The following is a 22,073-nucleotide window of genomic DNA, read 5'->3' as shown; positions in this document are numbered from 1 at the left end:
AATCATGTTATTCAATGCATTTTACAGCATTAGTAAGATTTGTATTAATTTAAAAAAAAAAAAACAATTTAAGAAATTTGCGGAAAAACAAAAGAAAAGAAATCTAAGAAAATACAGAAAAGAAACAAAACATTTAATGCTTATTAGAATAGTGGAATATTGCCTATTTGCAGAAAAAAGTAGAATACTGCATATCTATAGGATGAAATCTCAATGTTTTCACAGAGCCCCCAAACAGAATAGACACCATTAATAAATAATAAAACAGATGGATGCATAAGTAAATAAAATACTGTTGCTAGGCATTCTGTTAACTCGTTAATATGAATATTTCTTTTATTTGTATACACAACCAAACTCAGTCCAACAGTTATAATAGAGTATTAGTATTAGTACAAGACCACTGTAGTATAGCTACAGATTGAACAGTAAAGGTGTGTCAACACACTGCAAAAACATTCATCTATATTATAAGAGATATAAATGGATGTCATGGGGAATCAATTCCTGATCCAGAGGTACAGAAAGCAAGACAAGACCCAATCATAGATAGGCCACTAATTTTGTGAAAACCACACAATTATGATAAAACTTTAAATAAATGTAACACATGTATTACCTGTGTGTTTAATTATCTGCATCTGAATGGTCTCTGCTGGCTGAGGTGTTTCATTAAACTGAAACAGACAAATACAACATTAAGGCAATCTCTGATTACAGCAAGTGATTATCAACATGTTCGGATTTCTCTGAATGTGTGGATTACTTGTGTTGATACCGACATATGTTGAAAATTTCATGTTAATAGCCCCATTACAAACATATTTACTGAGAAAAACGTTGATGCATTCAATACTTATTTTCCCTTTTACAATATATATATATATTATATATATATATATATATATAAATAAGTTAAAAAACTGACCTCTGCAGAAGCTTCAGAATATAGAACATTAACTTCTGCTTGTTTATTAGTTTCTAGAAATAAAAAAAATAATAATTATATTCAACACAATATATGGAAAACACTTCCTGACAATTTGCAAAACTAGTTATTTATAGAAAATATTTGACCAATGGATCAATGAAATGCACTGGCAATCATAAAAATTCATATCCTCTTATAGTGTCCCTTTCTAATAAACTCTATTACTGTATTAAAAACATTTTACGCTGAATATTTTCAGGTCTTCAAATAAAATCTAACATTAGATAAAGGGCTGAGTTGAACAAATAACACATTTTTAAAAAGTTATTTAATTAAATCTTACTTAATTTACAGAACACCTGGACAACTTGCCATAATTGAAAGATTCATGCAGTTTGTTCTGTATCAGGTAACTGTTGAGGAGAATATTCATTTATTCAGCCACAAGCTGAAGCTGATTTATGTAGCAAAACAATAGTCCAAAACACAAAAGAAAAACCACATCAGTATGTTAAAAAGAAGCAAAATTTAATGTTGGGCTGGCATATTCCAATTGGAGACTCAAATTCAGACAAGCCATAGCAAGAACTGAAACCTAAGTTTACTTGAAAAACTACTAATGCTTCTGATTGAAAGCAGTTACATATGGAACTGTGCTGTAGAGCACACAGCCATGTAAAAAAAGACATGCTGAATTGGACTGATTGCAGTCATTGCAGCTAACGGTGGCCAATCACATTAACAAGTATAAAGGTGCAATAACATTTTAACCAAGACCGAGCTGATGTTGGGTAATGGTAAAAAAAAAGTGTTAATTAAAGTGACCTAAATCTATTGTAAGGGTCTAAAATCCTTTAAGTCTGGACCCTGCACAGTGCAGCACAGACGAAAAATGAATACACACAAAATAGTGTCTGGACATGGCTAGTACCCAACAGACCCATGCTGCATTTCCTACTGTATATACTGGTCTCTAAAGTGGTTTTAAGCTATAGAAAAAATATTTTGATTGAAAATGCTATGAAAAGTTTGCACCAATGTTGATGAAATGTAATATTTTTCATTAATGTTTAATTACACTCAAATTAAGCACTTTCCCATTCTTTGTTTAAAATACCATGAATTTAATTTCTGATAAAAACACATTATTGAAATAACTTATACAAAAGATACCAGTATGATTTTGTGATTGAAAGGATACCACCTACTGAGACACTCGCCAATCCTACTCAACTAGATTATCCAAATTAACAAGAAGTCAAGGTATATGGAGGATTGTTATTTGAAGGTATTGCCTACCTGATCTGGTTAGTTAATTTCTGTCCTAGTTATGGATAACAAAAAACATCTTTGAACAAAAGATTGCTTGTAAGTATACCAAAGTAACTTGTGCCAAAGGTCAGTGATAATTTTGTGGTGATATCATCTGATTTGAGGCTGTTTGTTCTGGGTACTTTGGGCTAAAGAGGCGCTAAGAGGTCTACTAATTGCCACATGGTGGTGAGCTGACACAAATGGATGGAAAGCCAGCTAGACAGATCTGAAAGACCCAAGCACATAGTGAGGAGTTGTGGAAATGACAAACAGATGCCTCTGTTAACAATGAATCTTCTGGAGGAGCTTCTCTCATGTCTCTGGGAATGTAGGGGTTCATATGGATCCTTTTAAAAACCTCAGTATTTGAGTCAGCTTCAAGGAGTTATTGTCAAAAGGTCGCAGCAGCGGAGGTGAAGCAGTCGATTGCCAGTGAATGGTGAAAGCCTGAATGCAAGGGTCTCACAGGAAACTAAACTCGGAAGGCACCAAAGTAACTGCAAACACCATGATAAAGATGAACTCAGTGCTTAACGTAAGTTCAATTTGTTCTCTGCCCATCAAGGGTACATTTATATATTGCGTGTTCTGAAGTATGCACAGATTTGGTTTTCTATCCTACAACACAGACAGCTTCACTTGACAAAAATGCACAGTTCACTTAAGAGTTGGCTGGGAAAATACATGCTTTTGGAGGATCACATTAGGAACCTGAAAGTGATTAAGCAAACTAAAAACTGGATTGCCAAATTTGTTCAGACAATTCGGCAATTTCTGATTTAGCTTCAGTTTCTCCAGACCCCAATGTAGTAAGTGCATGGCCAAAACCAGCAGCACCAATTCAGCCACCAGGTGAGCGGCAAACAGTGAGATGGGAGTCTAAGAAGTCAAAATGTAGTCCCTCGGCACCTAGGTCACAGCACTCAGCACCATGACTGAGAGTAACAAAGTGAACATAATTAGTAATAACATAGTACAGAATGTTAGAATTCCAAATTATCCAGCAGTTAAAGTTAAATACCTCCAGAAGGTATCTGACATAGAGGTTAAATAGGATCTCCTGGCTGACAATGAAGTGTCTACCTTAGGGTTGATTTCTACTTCACGCTCAGAACACATACAGTGGAACCTCGGATCATGACCCGAAGTAATTTCCCCCATAGGATTGTATGTAAATACAATTAATCCGTTCCAGACCATACGAACTGTATGTAAATATTTTTTTTTTTTTTTTAAAGATTTTTAAGCACAAAAATAGTTAAGTATACCATAGAACTCACAGTGTAGTAGTAAACTAAATGTAAAAACATTGAATAACACTGAGAAAACCTTTAACCTGGAGGTTAAAATCCAATAGAAAAAAGTCTTCATTAAATACGAGGTTAAAACAATGCTGGAAGCAGTCTCTTTAAAAACAAGCCCAGCACATTCTTTAACTGGTGACCCCCCCTGCTTCTCCCTATCCAGGCTTCGCAACAGAGGAGCCACTCTACCTGCAGCTGTCCTTCCTTCTTCCTTCTGGTCTAGAGGCCTCCCGATCCCTGGCTTCGGGAATCAGGGAAACATCAGGGAATTCACCGCCCAAGCCTCACGACTCACGCTGCCTTCTCGGCCTTACGCGGCCAGCCGTCCTTCTTCTGGTCTCTCCAGCTCCTTGATCGCTCAGCTGGAGGGACTGCTTCCTTCTGCCCCACCAAGTGTCGGCCAAACATCCCTGCTTGGGCTCACTGTCCAGCTGCCTGCCTGCGAGCGTGTCTCACTCGCTCACACCGATTCTTTCCACACTGCTTCCTGATTACTTCCTCACTCCGTAACCTCTGTCTTTCTTTTCTTTTTCCTCCCTTTAGCCGCCTCGTGCTTCTATTTATGATGAGGATGTGGCAGCTGTAGCATTCAGCAGCCCCGGGACCAATTACGGATGTGGACGGTTTCCCACCTGTGCACTTAGGTGAAAAATGCCCACACCACAAATTCCCCTGGAACTGCTTCAGCCACTCAACCACCACGCCCCTTCGCTAAGCTGCAAGCGCAGCGATTATTTATTTAAAACTGGCCTCTTGACGTGAGCTGTGGACCCGCTATACCGCAAAGTCCCTCTGCACAATGCACGTCTGACCGAGAACAATGTACTGTACAGGGAGAGACTGAACATGTGCGTAAATCACCGGCGCGTATGAACCGGATGGGAAACGAAATAGAGCACAAAGAGTTCACAGCGAATGCACAGGAAGAGACTGAACACGTGTGGAAATAATCAGCGCGTATGAACCGGAAGGGAAACTGGCTTGTTCGTCACCCGAGTGTGTGGTCGTGAACAGATGCAAAAGTTTGGCAAACTTTTTGGTCATAACCCGATTTGTACGTGTTCCGAGACGTTCATGACCCGAGGTTCCACTATATGTGCATGCATCATGGCTGCCACACGTTCCTAAAGTTTCTGGGGGGCGCAGTGTGTTCAAGTTGGAACGTGACATCAGAGTCTTTGTTTACTATCAAACATATGACAGCAAGCCACTTTGCAGATGGATCAATATGAGTGCTTTGATGTTTGATGAATGGTTCTATGTGGTGAAGCAAATCATCTTAATAAATTTAAATGCTGACATACAAATGTATTCGTGGTGCTTTTCTTCATCTATTTCTCATATAGGCAATAGAAGCGTCGCACAGTCCCCATTGTAATGATGCAATACATTTTAAAGGTCTCACATACCATCTTACGTGACATTTTTTTTTTTTGCATCTTCACAATAACATCAGAATATATGGAAGTGTATTTGAGCTACAGAAAAAAAAAAATAACCCATTGGGACAGAGTGACAAAAAAGGTCTAGTGTAAATTTCACCTTTAATCTCGCAATTTATTTTGTCATTAGAACGTCGTAAACGTCATCTTAAAACCAACCCAGCTGTTAATTGCTACATGGTCTGGTAACCCAGCGTAGCAGCAGGCTGCGACTGCCACACAGAACATACTAAATTTATGATATTCCAGCTCTCTGGACATTTAAAATCCTTAGATTTATAGATATCACTTTCATGAATAAATGTGTTAAAGAATGTTTGTTACATTTTGATGGATGTAATCATTAAACATTCATCCTTTTTTGAGATATTGTGGAGTTTAAAATGCTGCTTACTGAATATTTGCTGTTGGAAATAAAGCTGCTTTTGGTAAATGATATGCATTTATTACAAAATCTGATTTGTTTTTTTCTCATTGAAACCTGGTTTAGTAAATCTGACAATATTCCATTAGCCAATGCTTTACCAAACGGTTATACATTCCTTCATGACTCAAGACATACTGGTTGAGGAGATGGCCTTGGGAGAGTTCTATGTGACAATCTGCAAACCACCTCTGAAAATTAAGCCTAATTTACATCCTTTACAACACTTGTATTACAGTTTCCAACACAATTGTTGTACTACTCTACAGACCACCAGGGCCATATTCAATGTTAATGACTGAATTTGGAAGCCTTTTATCTGATTTTAGACACAAATTACAAACGTGTAGTGATGATGGAGGATTTTAGTATACACACTGATGTGGATGCCTTGTGCCCTATGTTGGCTGGGATTGGCTCCAGCAGACCCCCGTGACCCTGTGTTTGGATTCAGCGGGTTGGAAAATGGATGGATGGATGGACACTGATGTGGAGTCCAACACTTTTAGCAAATGTTTTACTTATTTGTTAAATTCAGTAGCATTTTGCCAGATTGCCAATGGCCTGATTCATAGTTAAAACAACACATTAGATCTAATTATTACTTATGGAGGTAAGACTGAAAATGTAAATATTACACATTTAAATTATTTCTGATCTCTACATAATTACATTTGACTTGGTTCTGCCCATAGCACTATACACTGCATCAAGATTTGGAGAGTTTGCGAGAAATTCAGCCATAACCATTGAAAACGATTTGGATCAACTAATAACAAATAATAATAAGATTCTGAAAGAGGCTTTGGATACAGTAGCTCCAATCCAAACAAAAGTGATTTAAGAACATAGAAACTCACCCTAGTTTAATGAAAATACTGGAGCACAGATGGAGAGCAACAAAGCTGCAGGTCTTGCAAATTGCATGGACATGAGTGTTAAAACGTATAAGAAAGCTTTCTTTATAGCCTGCTCGGACTACTATTCTAAATAAATATATAACAACAGTAATGTTCCTTATGAGATATTCTAAAAATGGGAATTGTAAAATACAATGCAAAATACCTGTAGCCATTAGCAGTGCAGAATTTATGAAATGAATTTATGACAAAATTGACAATATACTATCCTATGTCACCTCGCAAACTCAATATTAGATTAGATAACTTGTCTCATCTTGCGCACACCACTAAGATAATTTTAATTTAATAACAGAACAGGAAGTCATAACTTTAATTTCTAAAATGAAACCTACTACTTGTTCTTTAAATATAATACCAACCAAACTAGTAAAACACTTAATAGATGTTCTGGCTTTTTCAATAGTTGATTACTGAATGGCACAGTTCCTGATGAACTAGAAGTGTCACAAATCAAACCAACAACTAAAAACTTGAGATGAACCACATATTTAATAAAATCTACCCTCTCTTTCAAAAAAAAAAAAAAAAGTATGAGACCACCACGCTTCAGTCTCACCTTTCAAAGTACAATTTATTTGATGAATTCCATTCTGGCTTTACACTGGTCATAGTACAGAAACAGCACAAACCCGTGGTGTGAATGACATTATGATATCCTCTGATGAAGGAAATTCCACAACAATTATGTTTTGTTACATTCAAGACTTGTGTCTATACAATGATTTCTTTTGCTTTTTGTATGCATTTTTAACCCACATTTTCTTTACATTATACTGGGTTTGTCTCTTTTGTTACAACATGTTACAGCATAATAATGGTTTAACACCAATAAAGGTTAAAATGGTGTTCAACTTAAACTCCATAATTTAAGAAACGATTGATGCTGATCCTTGACTTAAATTTAAATGGATGATGTTGCAGACAGTACTACATTTTAGCCTTTCACTACTCCATCTTCTGGATTGTCTACGATATCATGCCATTTACACATGTCGTTGACGTACTGAAAATTTCTGAAACAGTACAATTGCCTGTGGTGCAGTACAAGGAAGGTACATCAAGATAAAGCAGTATTTTTCACTGATTCTGCTTAGCTGCATCAGTAGCTTATTTTGTACCATGCATGATATGATTGCCTAAAATTAATGCATGGCAAGATTTAACCTGTCAGCAGTGTCACTAAGCACTTACAATGCTAGGTCCCAGATTTTAAGAATGTTCTACACTTATATAAATATTATTTCCCAAAATAATATATTATTTATAGGATAACCTTGAATTTAAAATCAGTGCTATCACATCAGGAGCAACTGGTTGTACTGTCCTATACCACAAAACATTTTTGCTCACCTGGAAGAATTCCAAACTACCCTCTATAACTCAGTACGAAAGCAATGTTCTATAATACCACAAAAAAAAAATTCTCTTTACAAGGATTTGTGCAGAATTGTATTCGGTTTTTGCCAAGAACACATGAATTTAATTCTAACAGTACAGTACTTTAAAATGTTTACCTTGCTCTGTTTCACTGTTCTGAAAATGTTTTTCTTCTTCTGTAGAAATTTCCTTTTTTTCCTAGTTATTCAGAATAGAAGGAAAATTAAATAAAGTTTAAATACAAGACAGAAAAACATAACAGATTAATGTATTCAATCAGTCATTTATTGAAGCCACATACAGTATACAGCATCATTGGGGTCACAGTCTTTCCCAACAACATCAAGCACAAAGCAAACTTTAAAATCTCAAGATGTGGCAAACACAATGCAGGTCATGTGCTCACATCAGTGTAAGTCACATTAGGTTTACCTTGTAGTGCTGGCTACAGTAAGAAAGACAGTTTCACTTTCCAGAGAAGAAAGACAATTTCATTGAACACTGAAGTGCTGCATTTCTCATGAAAGGATCTTACTCCAACACACACAATGATTAAGTCCAAATTTCTATTATGAAATGGGTTAGACAGTAGACCACTAAAAATCTGAGAGCAGGCTGCATGTAAACACCTTGTGTTTATAATACAGAAATGTAACACCCATGTGTATGAGCTAAAAGCACATGACTTAATAGATGCTTTAATTGTACAGAAACACTTCAGTACCGATCAAGTAGAAATAGTAAGTAATCACTAACTGACTCCACAAATTGCACATGCATATCTTAAATACCAAACTAATTAACTAGCAGGCAGCATGCACAACAAATATCTAATTTATAAAGTTCAAACATGACAGGGGCTATATTTGCCTGTACCATGAGATCTGAAGTTTTCATCACAGGTTGCACAACTTTCTGAATGGTACAAAGGCCATGTGGAAATTCTCTCTCGTCTCTATTCTTAAATTTTATCGCAACTTACTAACAACAATCCTGACTCCATACTTTCAAGCAAATCAGAGGGCCCATGGAATATTCTCTGCCACACAGCTTACGATTACACAAGTAACTAAGTATTTTGGAATAATAATACCTATTGTTCTTTTTGCAAGTTCTAGGAAAGGCATTTGGAAAACATTTGACTTAATTTTTTAAATAGTAGAAATAAAAAAGAGAGCTCACAGTGCAAGGCATCAGAGGAGATCCTTCAAGATGTCCTAAAGCACCTTTTTTTTGTAGATTACTGCTTTCTGTTGCTACAATTTAAGAAAAAAAGTGTAAAGTTCACCAAATACAAGTTATTAAAAAGAACTACAACTGACCAAAGCAAGATTTTAAATGCATATTAACTTTAGCTGATTTTAGATGGTCACTTTAAGCAGCAACATATATAAATAATGTTTCAAAAGAATGAAATCTGAATAATATTTATATTTATTAGTTCATCCCTTTTCCATATCTACTTTCTCAATTTAGGGAGAGGGTGGCCAGAGCCTACTCTTTAATCATTGAACATAGAGTAGAATCAATCCTGGATTACCGCAACTACATTACATCACTTAGTAAATGGAATGTGTAGGACATTTGACCACCCACCAAACCCAAAAAAGAATATGACAGCAAGATTCTAAGAGTTAACAGCTTGAGTGATAGGTGCCTCACAGGACAGTGGGTGAAGTGAGCAAGTTACACTTTTAAATGCAAACAGTAGATTTCAAGTGGCAATAACAAAGCCATTACTAAAACTGAAAAAAGAGAAAATATGCTTGAATGAGCCAGGAAACATTGCTAGAGTCAATGTACTCTGAAATTAAAGCACTGAACAAATAAATGATTGGAGATAAGATTTTGCACAGCTGTTAAGCTATGCTTAAAGCTGCTGTCCTTTGAAGAACCTGTCACACAAGCTGTTGACTCTCATAAGCACATGTTCTAATTCTGTCACTGACACCTTAACTTCTTTGTAATTTCTGTTAAGACCCACACACAAGGGTTATAATGGTCTGTCTGCCTTTGTTAATTGCTCTTTTCTTGTCATTATGATAGCAGTATACAGTAATCCCTCGCTATATCGCGCTTCGCCTTTCGCGGCTTCACTCCATCGCGGATTTTATATGTAAGCATATTTAAATATATATCGCGGATTTTTTGCTGTGGTTCACTTTTCTGCATACAGGAGTGGTTTACTTATTTGTATACATACCACACTCAACTTTCAGGAGAGATTTAGTAAGTTTAGGTGATCCTGATCTGTGAGGGCTCTTCTTTCCATCAGCAGTATCAATAACTGTGTCCTTAATTGACTGGACAGGGTTAGAAAAAGATGTTTTAAATAAACATACTTGTCTTTTAAATATACTTTTAATATGCACAAATAAAGCATTACAATATTAATAAGGAAAAAAGTTAAAACAACTTAAATATGTATTATTTTCAAAACACATCACTAAGAATGAATTTTGAAAAAATAAAATTAATACATCATTCTTGCACTGCAAATTTAACCAAGTCTCCATGATCAGACTTTTCCATTTAGCTACTATTGGAAAATGTATGAAATATTAGCCAACAATCCCTTCAAACCTCTGTATCTTTTTGGTTCTGTGGTGATGGTTTAAATATTTCAACTGGGACTTCTGCAAACTTGGTTTCACCCAATGCATCTTCTAAGGAAAATTCAAAATAAAGCACATTACAACAAAAACTGGGCAGGAAAGCTTTCCATTTTCTGGATTTTTTAAGATGACAGAGAAGTAGATGGAACAAGATTAATTATATTTACAATAACTAGGTATTAAACAAATAAGTGATATGTGAAAATAAAACAAAATTGCGAAGTATAAAAACATTGATTACCATTGTCAACAATCCATTCAGTAGCATTGTCCTCATTTGTGAACTCTTTTATTTGTAATTCCTCTTCTTGCACTTTGGTATCCTTAAATTTATGTTCAATAAGTAACACATTGGGATCTTTAAAAGACATGTTTTCATCCGATACTGATTTTGTATTGTACAACTGTTCTGTTAAACATCCTGGTGACAAACAAGTTTTGTTATAGTCTTGTTTCAAACTAAAATCACTTTGCTTTTCAGAAAATCGGCTTACTGAACTGTCATTAGACACCAATATAGTACTTTCCTTATGGGAACCACCAAGATCCACTGGCTGAGAAGGAACACAAAAATATGTTTGAGAAACTGAATTCTGAGCTGGAATTTCTGTGTCCATTGAAAGCAGAGTTAATGCAGCTTCTTTAGTCTTTTGATCAGCACCTTCAAAAGATGATTCAGAAAATTCTTCAGTGTCTTCCTTGATCACTGTGTTATCTATACTCTCAGAAATATAACTGCTTTCATTTTCTCTGTAGCTATTTTCAGAATCCATTACATGTAGAGCTGTATCTTGCTGATCCTCTTGTTCATTTACCACTTGTGAAGAAACTTCAAGTGTCTTTTTGAATTCCATTTCTAAAGAAACATCTTTAATAGTATATTCAATGTCCTTTTTATCTATTTGGCTCAAACTGCTACACTCAGCTGCAGCATCTTTGGCAATCAAAATAGAATCTGTTTCCTTTGAAAGTCTACTTTTAGTTTCTTGTAAATCTATACATAAAATGCCATCTTCTCCTGTTTTTTTCTCCTGTATCAGATTAGATTCAGTAACCATCATAACTTCTGAGTGAACAGTCAAACCTCTCTCAGACTCAAGAGCTGCTAAATTACTTGCCAAATAAGTTGTGCCAATTTCAGGTTCCACAGAACAATTCCCATCTGGTGTTTTGATAGAAACATTGTCCAGCTGATCAGGTTTTGACGGAATAACTAGTTCAGAGCTTCTCAAGTCTGTGTCAACAATCACAGACTGATCAGGATCATGAGAAATAGTATCTGATGTTTCCTTCAAAGAAGCTACAGTGAGAAATTCAGTACTACTCTTAAACGAGTTTGCCTTGTCTGACTGATCAACAGAAACTATTAATTCCACTTCATGGCCTTTCCTTCCACAATCTTCCATACCAAATTTCACATCTACGGATGTGTTGTTAAACTGACAATCAAGTGCAGATTCTTCACTACCCAATTTAAATTCAATCAGTTTCTCTCCACCACCTTTTTTACATTCTTTTAAAATGTCCTTTCTTTCTTTGAATGCATCGATTTTGTGGCTAGGTTTAGTACCTTTACCTTTTGACTCTATAACTGATAACTTTTTTTCAGTCTTGAAATCTGATGGAGATTTGGAATCTAGTTTATATTTTATTTTGAATGCAGACTTCTCAGTTTTAAATCTTTGGCTGCTATCTTTCTGTACACTACTAGATGATGATGGTTTCCCCGTAATATCAGTTTCAGTTTCTGAAGCAGATTTTCTTTCTGTAAAAAGTTCACAACTTTTGGATTTTCGCTCTAGATCAGAGACTGAATAGGTTTTTGATTTGCAAATGTCTTGAGAAAAATGATCACCCTTTGATCTATATTCAGGACTTGCACCATCTCTTTCATTTGCTTTGGATTCTTTCACATCATGCCTTGGTTTAAATCTTTCAGAGTGTTTATCATCTGAGTAACTCTTTGATCGCTTTTTGATAAATTTCTCCATTTTGTTCTTTTTTTTCCAGCTTTCAGATGTGAAGTCCATTTTGGAATGTTCTTCTAAAATACTTTCACTTTTGGTCTGGCAGATATATCCACTCTCTGTATTGACCTGAGACCTGCCATCACCCTTTACTAATGGCTTGCTGTTTTTTGCTCTATATTCTGTTTTAGTGTGCTCAGGAAAAACAACTTTCACTTTTTTTGTTCCTTCTCTATGTAGAACCTCTTCAGATTGGTCTTCAGAAGTTGCAGCTTTCACATCTTTAATCAATATTGATTTTTTTTCTGCTTTAGCTCTGCTCTTCAAATCAGATTTATCATCTAATGGCAATCTAGACAAATGACTGATGTCTTTCTGAACAACCTCTTGATCTTTATTTTCCAATGTAAAATATTCATTAGTACCCTCCACAACTTTTGATACTTTTTCACTCTTGAATTTATGTTTACCTTTATCATCTGTCAAAAATTTTTCCTTTTCACTTTTTTCCTTTGAAACTTTAAAGTCTTTCTTTTTTCCAAGGTCAGTTTCTACATCACTATCTTTTTTTAGATATTTGTCAGACTTGCGCGGTCTGAAAAGGTCTTCTGAACCAGATTCCAGATCTAATGCAAATGCATGGACCTTGACTCTTTCCACTACCTTTTTAAGGTCTTTTAATTCTACAGAGTCAACTGCCAACTCATCTGCTTGTGAGGAAGATGAAATGTTGCTTCCTGACCTCTTTCTCCGGTGTTCATGCTTGCTTTCATCTGTAGGCAGGATGGACTCTGAAAGTCTTCGCAAAGGTTTAAGAAGCTGTGCTTTTGAACAAAAAGGCTTTGGATCTCTACATGGCGTTACATTTTCCTGTAAAACAAATAAATGATATAACATTAAAATGGAGAAAACTGCCAGAAATAATGTTATTCTTAGATCTTGCTATGTATACAGTATTTTTATGATTTCACTTCTTCCTCATTCCGGTTCTTTTTTTTTGCCACACTGACAGATAAGTGTCCGGCCAATCTGTACTAAAAATATTAAAATTGCTTACGGCCATTATTATTTTGGTCTGCAACACAGATTCCAGTTGTCTACCTGCATGTTTTTGTCCTAAAGAATTTATCAATTCAAAGCCAATTGTTGTCTTTAGATGGAATCCATTAAAAACATGTTTAGAATTTTCTATACAAGGTGTCAAAGAACTGGAGCTAGAAAGATTGGTCTAATTCAGTGTTTCTCAAACTGTGATAGGCTCCCTCTAGTGGTATGCTGGGAGTCTCAAAGATGTTTTATAAAGCTTTTAAATTTTTTTTTTTAATTTTTAATAAAGATTACATGAACAAGCCTAAATATTGGGAGAATTAGCTTAAATTGTTGACAAGCTGTGAAGGCAAGTAGAGGAAGCAAAATGTTTGTTCGAAAACATTGTAATTGTGGCTCCAAACAGGAAGTATCAGTAGTGGAGTGAATATATCGCCAGTTACATCAAGTTTTGATTCTTTTGAAGTGGGACAGAAGATGAGCTCAGTCCACAGTGTGCTGTGTGCGGTGATGCTCTTAGTAATGAATGTATGAAACCACCACAACTCAAACGGCATCTTACAATCAAGCACACAGTGCTGAAAGACAAATTAGTTGATCTTTTTCTGAAAAAACGCAAGGATCTAAAGCAGTCCAAGTCAGCGATTTGTTTTTCTGCTAAAAGTAGTTGCTACTTTTCCATTCAGCTTGACGAGACTGTAGATATGCCATGTTGCTTGCCTACGGCAGATATGAATATCAAAGCGCAGCTCAAGGGGATTTTCTGTTCTGTCAGTCAATTCAGATGAGAACTAATGGTGAACACATTTTCCAGCTCCTGAATGCATCTGTTCAAGAGAATAGACTTGATTGGAAAAAGTATGTCGGAGCCTGCAGGTACGGCACTGGTACTATGACATATCGCAACAGTGGAGTAGTATCTTAGATTCACAAGTTGGCACTGGAGATATGATGGACTCGATGCAGTATCCATCGTGAGGCCCTCGAAGTGAAGAAAATGTCCAAAGACTTATGTCTGTAATAGACTCAGCTGTGAAAATTGCATAAGCGATGCATTCCCACCTACAGTGGTGTGAAAAACTATTTGCTCCCTTCCTGATTTCTTATTCTTTTGCATGTTTGTCACACAAAATGTTTCTGATCATCAAACACATTTAACCATTAGTCAAATATAACACAAGTAAACACAAAATGCAGTTTTTAAATGATGGTTTTTATTATTTAGGGAGAAAAAAAATCCAAACCTACATGGCCCTGTGTGAAAAAGTAATTGCCCCCTTGTTAAAAAATAACCTAACTGTGGTGTATCACACCTGAGTTCAATTTCCGTAGCCACCCCCAGGCCTGATTACTGCCACACCTGTTTCAATCAAGAAATCACTTAAATAGGAGCTGCCTGACACAGAGAAGTAAACCAAAAGCACCTCAAAAGCTAGACATCATGCCAAGATCCAAAGAAATTCATGAACAAATGAGAACAGAAGTAACTGAGATCTATCAGTCTGGTAAAGGTTATAAAGCCATTTCTAAAGCTTTGGGACTCCAGCGAACCACAGTGAGAGCCATTATCCACAAATGGCAAAAACATGGAACAGTGGTGAACCTTCCCAGGAGTGGCCGGCCGACCAAAATTACCCCAAGAGCGCAGAGACGACTCATCCGAGAGGTCACAAAAGACCCCAGGACAACGTCTAAAGAACTGCAGGCCTCACTTGCCTCAATTAAGGTCAGTGTTCACGACTCCACCATAAGAAAGAGACTGGACAAAAACGGCCTGCATGGCAGATTTCCAAGACGCAAACCACTGTTAAGCAAAAAGAACATTAGGGCTCGTCTCAATTTTGCTAAGAAACATCTCAATGATTGCCAAGACTTTTGGGAAAATACCTTGTGGACTGATGAGTCAAAAGTTGAACTTTTTGGAAGGCAAATGTCCCGTTACATCTGGCGTAAAAGGAACACAGCATTTCAGAAAAAGAACATCATACCAACAGTAAAATATGGTGGTGGTAGTGTGATGGTCTGGGGTTGTTTTGCTGCTTCAGGACCTGGAAGGCTTGCTGTGATAGATGGAACCATGAATTCTACTGTCTACCAAAAAATCCTGAAGGAGAATGTCCGGCCATCTGTTCGTCAACTCAAGCTGAAGCGATCTTGGGTGCTGCAACAGGACAATGACCCAAAACACACCAGCAAATCCACCTCTGAATGGCTGAAGAAAAACAAAATGAAGACTTTGGAGTGGCCTAGTCAAAGTCCTGACCTGAATCCAATTGAGATGCTATGGCATGACCTTAAAAAGGCGGTTCATGCTAGAAAACCCTCAAATAAAGCTGAATTACAACAATTTTGCAAAGATGAGTGGGCCAAAATTCCTCCAGAGTGCTGTAAAAGACTCATTGCAAGTTATCGCAAACGCTTGATTGCAGTTATTGCTGCTAAGGGTGGCCCAACCAGTTATTAGGTTCAGGGGGCAATTACTTTTTCACACAGGGCCATGTAGGTTTGGATTTTTTTTTCTCCCTAAATAATAAAAACCACCATTTACAAACTGCATTTTGTGTTTACTTGTGTTATATTTGACTAATGGTTAAATGTGTTTGATGATCAGAAACATTTTGTGTGACAAACATGCAAAAGAATAAGAAATCAGGAAGGGGGCAAATAGTTTTTCACACCACTGTATTTCATGTACTCTGTGATGAGATGGGCAGTAAACATGTTCAATTTCTGCACCATACAGAAGTAAGGTGGCTTTCAAGAGGAAAGGTGCTTTTGAGGCTTTTTGAACTGCACAGCGACATCCAAATATTCTTACAGGACAACAGCTTGCCCTTATCAGATGTTTTGACGATACAGTGTGGCTCAGTCAGCTGGCATACTTGTTGGACATTTTCTCTAGTTTAAACGAGCTGAATTTGGGACTACAAGGACAACATCGTTGTGCACCTTGTCTCTCTCAGACAAGAGTTCAGTGAATATTTCTCAGCAATCACAGAAGTGAACAATTAGATGAGATACCCATTCATCACATGTTCCAAATTATTAAAAAATAAAAGAAGGAAAAAAAGTGGGTAAATTTTCAACCTGCTTTCTACGATTTCAAGGATTTCTTCATGACTTTTAAAATTGAAATCACATAAGGCACATTCCAGAGCCTAAACAGAATGCTCAGAAATCAAGACTGTTTGATTAAATAAAGAGTATACCTACAATGGAAAATAATAAAATAATTAAGAACAGTTTTAAAACAAAATCTAGAATACTTATAAACTCTTATAAGGTAAGAAATCCCAGCACTATTAACTCTATTGTAATCTTCATTTTACTTAGTGTAAAAAAACAAGCATTAACTGTTGAGTGTGCATAACAAAACCAATATAATGGATGATAATATCAAATAAATACAATTACATGGAATACAAATTGATACCAAAAATGCAACAAAAATATTGTTAGTTCTGCCAAAACTATGTTTACTCTGAATCTGTTCATACAGAAGATAGATAGATAGATGCAAAGACTATAATTCTATCGTGTATACAAATGAAAACAGCAGGAATTTTTTTGTATAAAAAATATATTCAATGCATATACATTACACAAATTAAAGAACAACATACAACAACACATTTTTTCACATGTAAAGAATTCTGCATGCATATCATGGATTTTAAATGTTTAATTCAGATTACCTCAGTTTTCTTAGGAGTTTCTTTAGAGTCTTCATCTGCATCATACTTCCTTCTTCTACTGAAATCATCCTCCTCTTCTTTTCTAAAATATTCAATACAAAGTTAGACTACTTCAAATACATATATAAGGAAATATGACTTCAGATTTCAAAATTATGATAAATTATTTCTTAAACTGTCAAAAGCTAACTTGTTTCCCTATTAACATAGTCCTAATTCTACAATGGGAAAGTCATGCTCAGAAAATTGACGGATTGATCATATATTAAGAAATTAGATCATCACATTAATCATCACAGTCTAGCACCAAATCAAATAAGATGAAATGTGCACTGGTGAGGCAACAGCAAGACAACCCCCAAAAAAAGGAATGATTTTGCAGGTGGTGGGCCACAGACAATTGCTCTCTCCTTATCCTTCTGACTTGATTCTTCTCTAGTTTTGCATTTTGCCATTGTCCTTGTCACTATTGGTAGCATGAAGTTGTACCTATAACCCATTCACTTTGCACAGGTAGTCCAGCTCCTCATCACTACGTGACACATCAATACATGTCACCGCAAGAAGGTTTGCTGTGTCTCCCATCACAGTCTCAAGAGCATGGAGGAAATACCAGAAGACAGGCCGTTACATAAGGAGAGCTGGGCTGGGCTTTGGAAGGGTACCAACCCAGCAGCAGGACCGGTATCTCCTCCTTTGTGTAAGGATGAACAGAAGTAGTAGTGCCAGAGCCCTACAAAACAACTTCCTGCTGGCTACTGGTGTGCATGTTTCTGACCAAACTGAAAGACTTCATGACGGTGATATGAGGGCCTGACATCCTCTAGTGGGACCGTTGTTCACAGCCCATCACCTTGAAGCTTGATTGGCATGCGGCACAGAATACCACAATTGGCAACACTGGCACCCTTTTCTCTTCACAGATCAGAGCAGGTTCACACTGTGCACATGTGACAGATGTGAAAGAGTCTGCAGAGACCATGGTGAACATTAGGCAGCCTGCAACATCATCCAGCATGACCGGTTTGGTGGTGGCCAAGTAATGGTCTGGGGAGGCTTATCCTTGTAGGGTAACGCTGTCCTCCAAAACTACGCAATGATACCCTGACTGCTGTAAGGTACCAGGATGAAATCCACAGAGCCACTGTCAGACCTTACTCTGGTACAGTTGGCCCTGGGTTCCTCCTGGCAGAGGACAATGCCCGGCCTCATGTGGCTAGAGTGTGAAGGCAGTTCCTGGATGACAAAGGCATTGATGCCACTGACTGGCCTGCATATTTCCCATACCCAAATCCAATTGGGAACTTCTGGGATATTATAGATCATCCAGCAGTTCATCAATGCCTTGACCAAGGTCTGGGATAACATCCCCCAGGACACCATCCTGTGTCTCATCAGAAGCAGGCCCAGACATTGCTGGGAATGTATAAAGGCTTGACATTAAGTTTATTATAACAGAATTCAAAAATATTGTGACTGAGAAAATTACTCTGTATTAGCAACAGTCATAAATTTACTATGTCCAAAAGAAAACCTGGTCCAGAAGGGTACCCAAGAACAATATGGCTTAAATGATATAAAGTTAGGGATTCAGTCATCAGAAGACAAACCATAAGTAAAGACAAGGAAAGCAAATACCTTGAACCTAGCGTAATTGGTAATTCCGGTAACACAAAATATTAATTAGCTAAAATAATTAGTTCTGCTTTTCCTTGTTTGCCAGAGGTCAGTATTTAGAAGATCATCAACCTCACTTACTGATACAGTATCAGAATAGATAGAGGCTACATGGTAAAATCAGACTCAACAATTCATTAGCAAATAAACAAAAAAAAACAACTATTGATAAATAATTTGTCACATTTTCACCCACTGATTGACAAAATCAAAGAGAAAATTAAAACACACCAAAATAATTAAAATGGAAATGTGAAGTAATTATAAAAAAGATGAACAACTGAGATCAGGTTAGTTGAATATACAGTGGAACCTCGGTTTGCGAGTGTTTTGCAAGACGAGCAAAAATTTTTAATAAATTTTCACTTGATAAACGAGCAAGGTCTTGCAGTATGAGTAGTTTTTCTGCTGAGTGTCATGTGATCACAACTGAGCTGATGGTTCTTCTCTCTCTCTCACTGCGGGATTATGGCAATTGTCTCCTATTCTCCGTCTGAGTCGGCGTGCCTCACTCATATAGTCAACGAGCATATAGTGTTTACTACAGCATTAGCATTGTGACTGTGTGTGCGTGCATGTGCGTGTGTGTGCGTGCATGTGCGTGTGTGTGCGTGCATGTGCGTGTGTGCGTGCATGTGCGTGTGTGTGCGTGCATGTGCGTGTGTGTATGTGTGTGCTCGTGTGTGTGTGTGTGTGTGTGTGTGTGTGTGTGTGTGTGTGTGCTTGTGTGTGTGTGTGTGTGTGTGTGTGTGTGTGTGTGTGCTGTGATGTGATGTGATGTGCGAGTCCCCATCTTGCACCCTAAAACATGAAGCTGAGTCTCAGTACTTTAGCAACACAAGCTTTACTCAGCTTGAACCAGCAACAGCGCGGTTATTTATACACAGACACAGCAGTCAGGCAGGGCCCTGCACATTTATAATGTTCCTTGTATTACCCATTGACAGCAGGCGCTTATAGCATGTCCGCGATCTTTTCGGATTCGCTTTTACGGAGAACTGCTACAGCACTGAGAGACTGCGATTGTTTTGGGACGCTGTTCCGCGTGTCGTCCCGTTGGGTGCAATCCCACAAGAGTTTAGAAACTCACTCACACCAGCCATGATTCTTTTCAAAGGTAAAGTGCAAGTTAATTTGTTTTATGTATTTTTACTTTATATTTTGTATTAATCATTTTTATATGAATAGTTTTGGGTTGTGGAACAAATCATCTGAGTTTCCATTATTTCTTATGGGGAAATTCACTTTGATATACGAGTGCTTTGAACTACGAGCACGTTTCCAGAACAAATTATACTCGCAAACCGAGGTTCTACTGTATTGTAAAGCTAATGACTCTTACGTAAATGTGCATACTAGTAACACTGCATTTAACAGAAACTGACAAATGAAACCACAACATAGAGGATTATCAGACAATGGTTATGAAGGGATATTTATTGGACATTTTTGTCTAAAAAAAACAGCAAAAAATACTTAGAATTGATTGACAGAGGTTCAATTAATTTGATTTATGCTTTTTTTCTAAAACATGTTCAGTACCAAGATATTAGAAAGGATTTTAAAACCCGTGCTTTAACAATCCAAGGAAACTATAGGTTCATCAGTAGGTGGAAATTCAACAAAGTTTGGAAATACATACTAACATATTTTTAAGGTTTTCAGCCTAAAAGGAAAACTAGACTAAGTTAAGCAGGTTTGATTTTTTTAAACTGAGCAAAGCAACATAAATTAAATATTTTTCATCTATACTAATTAATAAAAGGCAAAGCCCTCACTGACTCACTGACTGACTGACTGACTCACTCATCACTAATTGTCCAACTTCCCGTGTAGGTGGAAGGCTAAAATTTGGCAGGCTGATTCCTTACAGTTTACTTACAAAAGTTAGGCAGGTTTCATTTCGAAATTCAACGCGTAATGGTCATAACTGGAACCTCATTTTTGACAATATACTGTAATGGACGGCAGCTTGATGGCCGTGGGAGGCGGAGTTGAGTGTCACGTCATCATGCCTCCCACGTAATCACGTGAAAAGACTGTGAACTGAGTAAGGAGAAATGAAGGAAGAGCCGCAAACAGCGAAGAACAAAAAAATAATTAAACAATTGAGAAGGGAGCGAGTGAAGCATACAAGCATCTTCATAAGGGAAACAAAGCACGGTGTAAAACGTAAGTTTAAATTAAGTTTATTGAAACGCTCCCGTTGCGGATTGCAATAACATATTCACGAGATAAAAGAACTCAGTAGGGAGAAATGAAGGAAGAGCCGCAAACAGCGAAGAACAAAAAATTCATTAAACAATTGAGAAGGGAGTGAAACAATAAGAAGCCAGCGAGTGAAGCATACAAGCATGTTCATAAGGGAAACAAAGCATGGTGTAAAACGTAAGTTTAAATTAAGTTTATAGAAACGCTCCCGCTGCGGATTGCAATAACATATTCGCGAGATAAAAGTTTAATGAGAAGACACGAGGTATAAACGAACCACACGCCGTAGCGCAACGTTAGGGGCAACAGTTTCAACCATTCTATGAGCTGCTTCTCGCAACTGAAAGACGGCACATGGCGGATGTTAGCTGACTTGCTGACCGCAACGTTAGGGGCTTCAACTCTGGCGCTGACGATAGAGATTCGATTCCCGAGAGGGGATGAAGTGAGTGTGTATGCCTGATGAGCCCAGAATTAGGGAGAAACACGTGTCGCATACTCTTTGCATTATTTGAAAGTAAACTATTAAAACCATTCTATGATCAGCTTCTGGGAACAGAAAGAGGGCACGTGGCGGATGAAAGGCGACTTCCTGACCAACCATAAGCGTTACCTGGCAGGTAACCACCCATACAGTCAGATTGTGATTCAGAAAACGAATGCCATGAATGTAATTACCACGATCTACATACTGTCAAATAAACGAAACACACGCCGTAGCGCAACAGCTGTGAAAAGCGAGGTTCAGAAAAAAACAGATCCTTAACAAATTGTTATTGGTATACTGTATTTTCGATCCGTTTAAAAAGGTTTTCTTTTCTTAAAAAATTAAAAGCAGTACTTCGCCGCAACGAAGCGCGAGAATTTGGCTATATATATCTGCTTCTCACACTTAAAAGAGGGCACGTGGCGGATTTTAGACGACTTCATGACCAAATATAACTGTTACCTGCCACGTAGGGTTACCACTTTTAATACAAAAAAAAAAGGGACGCATACTGCAGCGGGTGCCACATCCCAGTGCCAACACTTTGCAGACTGTACTTAAAAGACCCGCCCTCCTCACTGGACAGTTAAAAAGACCAATCAAACTAACGATGACGTCAAGTATTACCCAATCAAAAGTAGGAAAGGAGGCATCTTCAT

General features: G+C 37.2%; 1 protein-coding gene across 3 annotated transcripts in view; it reads right to left on the bottom strand.

Moving 5' to 3' along the window:
• bod1l1 (biorientation of chromosomes in cell division 1-like 1) overlaps positions 1-22,073 on the bottom strand; it is a 170,440-nt gene that overhangs the window by 109,078 nt on the left and 39,289 nt on the right. For 2 of the 3 annotated variants that reach the window (XM_051928654.1, XM_051928653.1), the window contains exons 9-16: positions 17,040-17,121; positions 10,572-13,167; positions 10,299-10,381; positions 9,919-10,018; positions 8,898-8,971; positions 7,853-7,913; positions 929-981; positions 620-677 (exon numbers count right to left, since the gene is read on the bottom strand). In XM_051928654.1, the coding sequence (XP_051784614.1) occupies positions 620-677; positions 929-981; positions 7,853-7,913; positions 8,898-8,971; positions 9,919-10,018; positions 10,299-10,381; positions 10,572-13,167; positions 17,040-17,121 (3,107 nt within the window). The remainder of the gene's footprint in view (positions 1-619; positions 678-928; positions 982-7,852; positions 7,914-8,897; positions 8,972-9,918; positions 10,019-10,298; positions 10,382-10,571; positions 13,168-17,039; positions 17,122-22,073) is intronic. The other variant, XM_051928655.1, reaches the window with a different exon arrangement.

Source organism: Erpetoichthys calabaricus, chromosome 5 (genome assembly GCF_900747795.2).
Source record: "Erpetoichthys calabaricus chromosome 5, fErpCal1.3, whole genome shotgun sequence".
Classification (NCBI taxonomy): Eukaryota; Metazoa; Chordata; class Cladistia; order Polypteriformes; family Polypteridae; genus Erpetoichthys; species Erpetoichthys calabaricus.
This window is presented reverse-complemented; position numbering and strand designations above follow the sequence as displayed.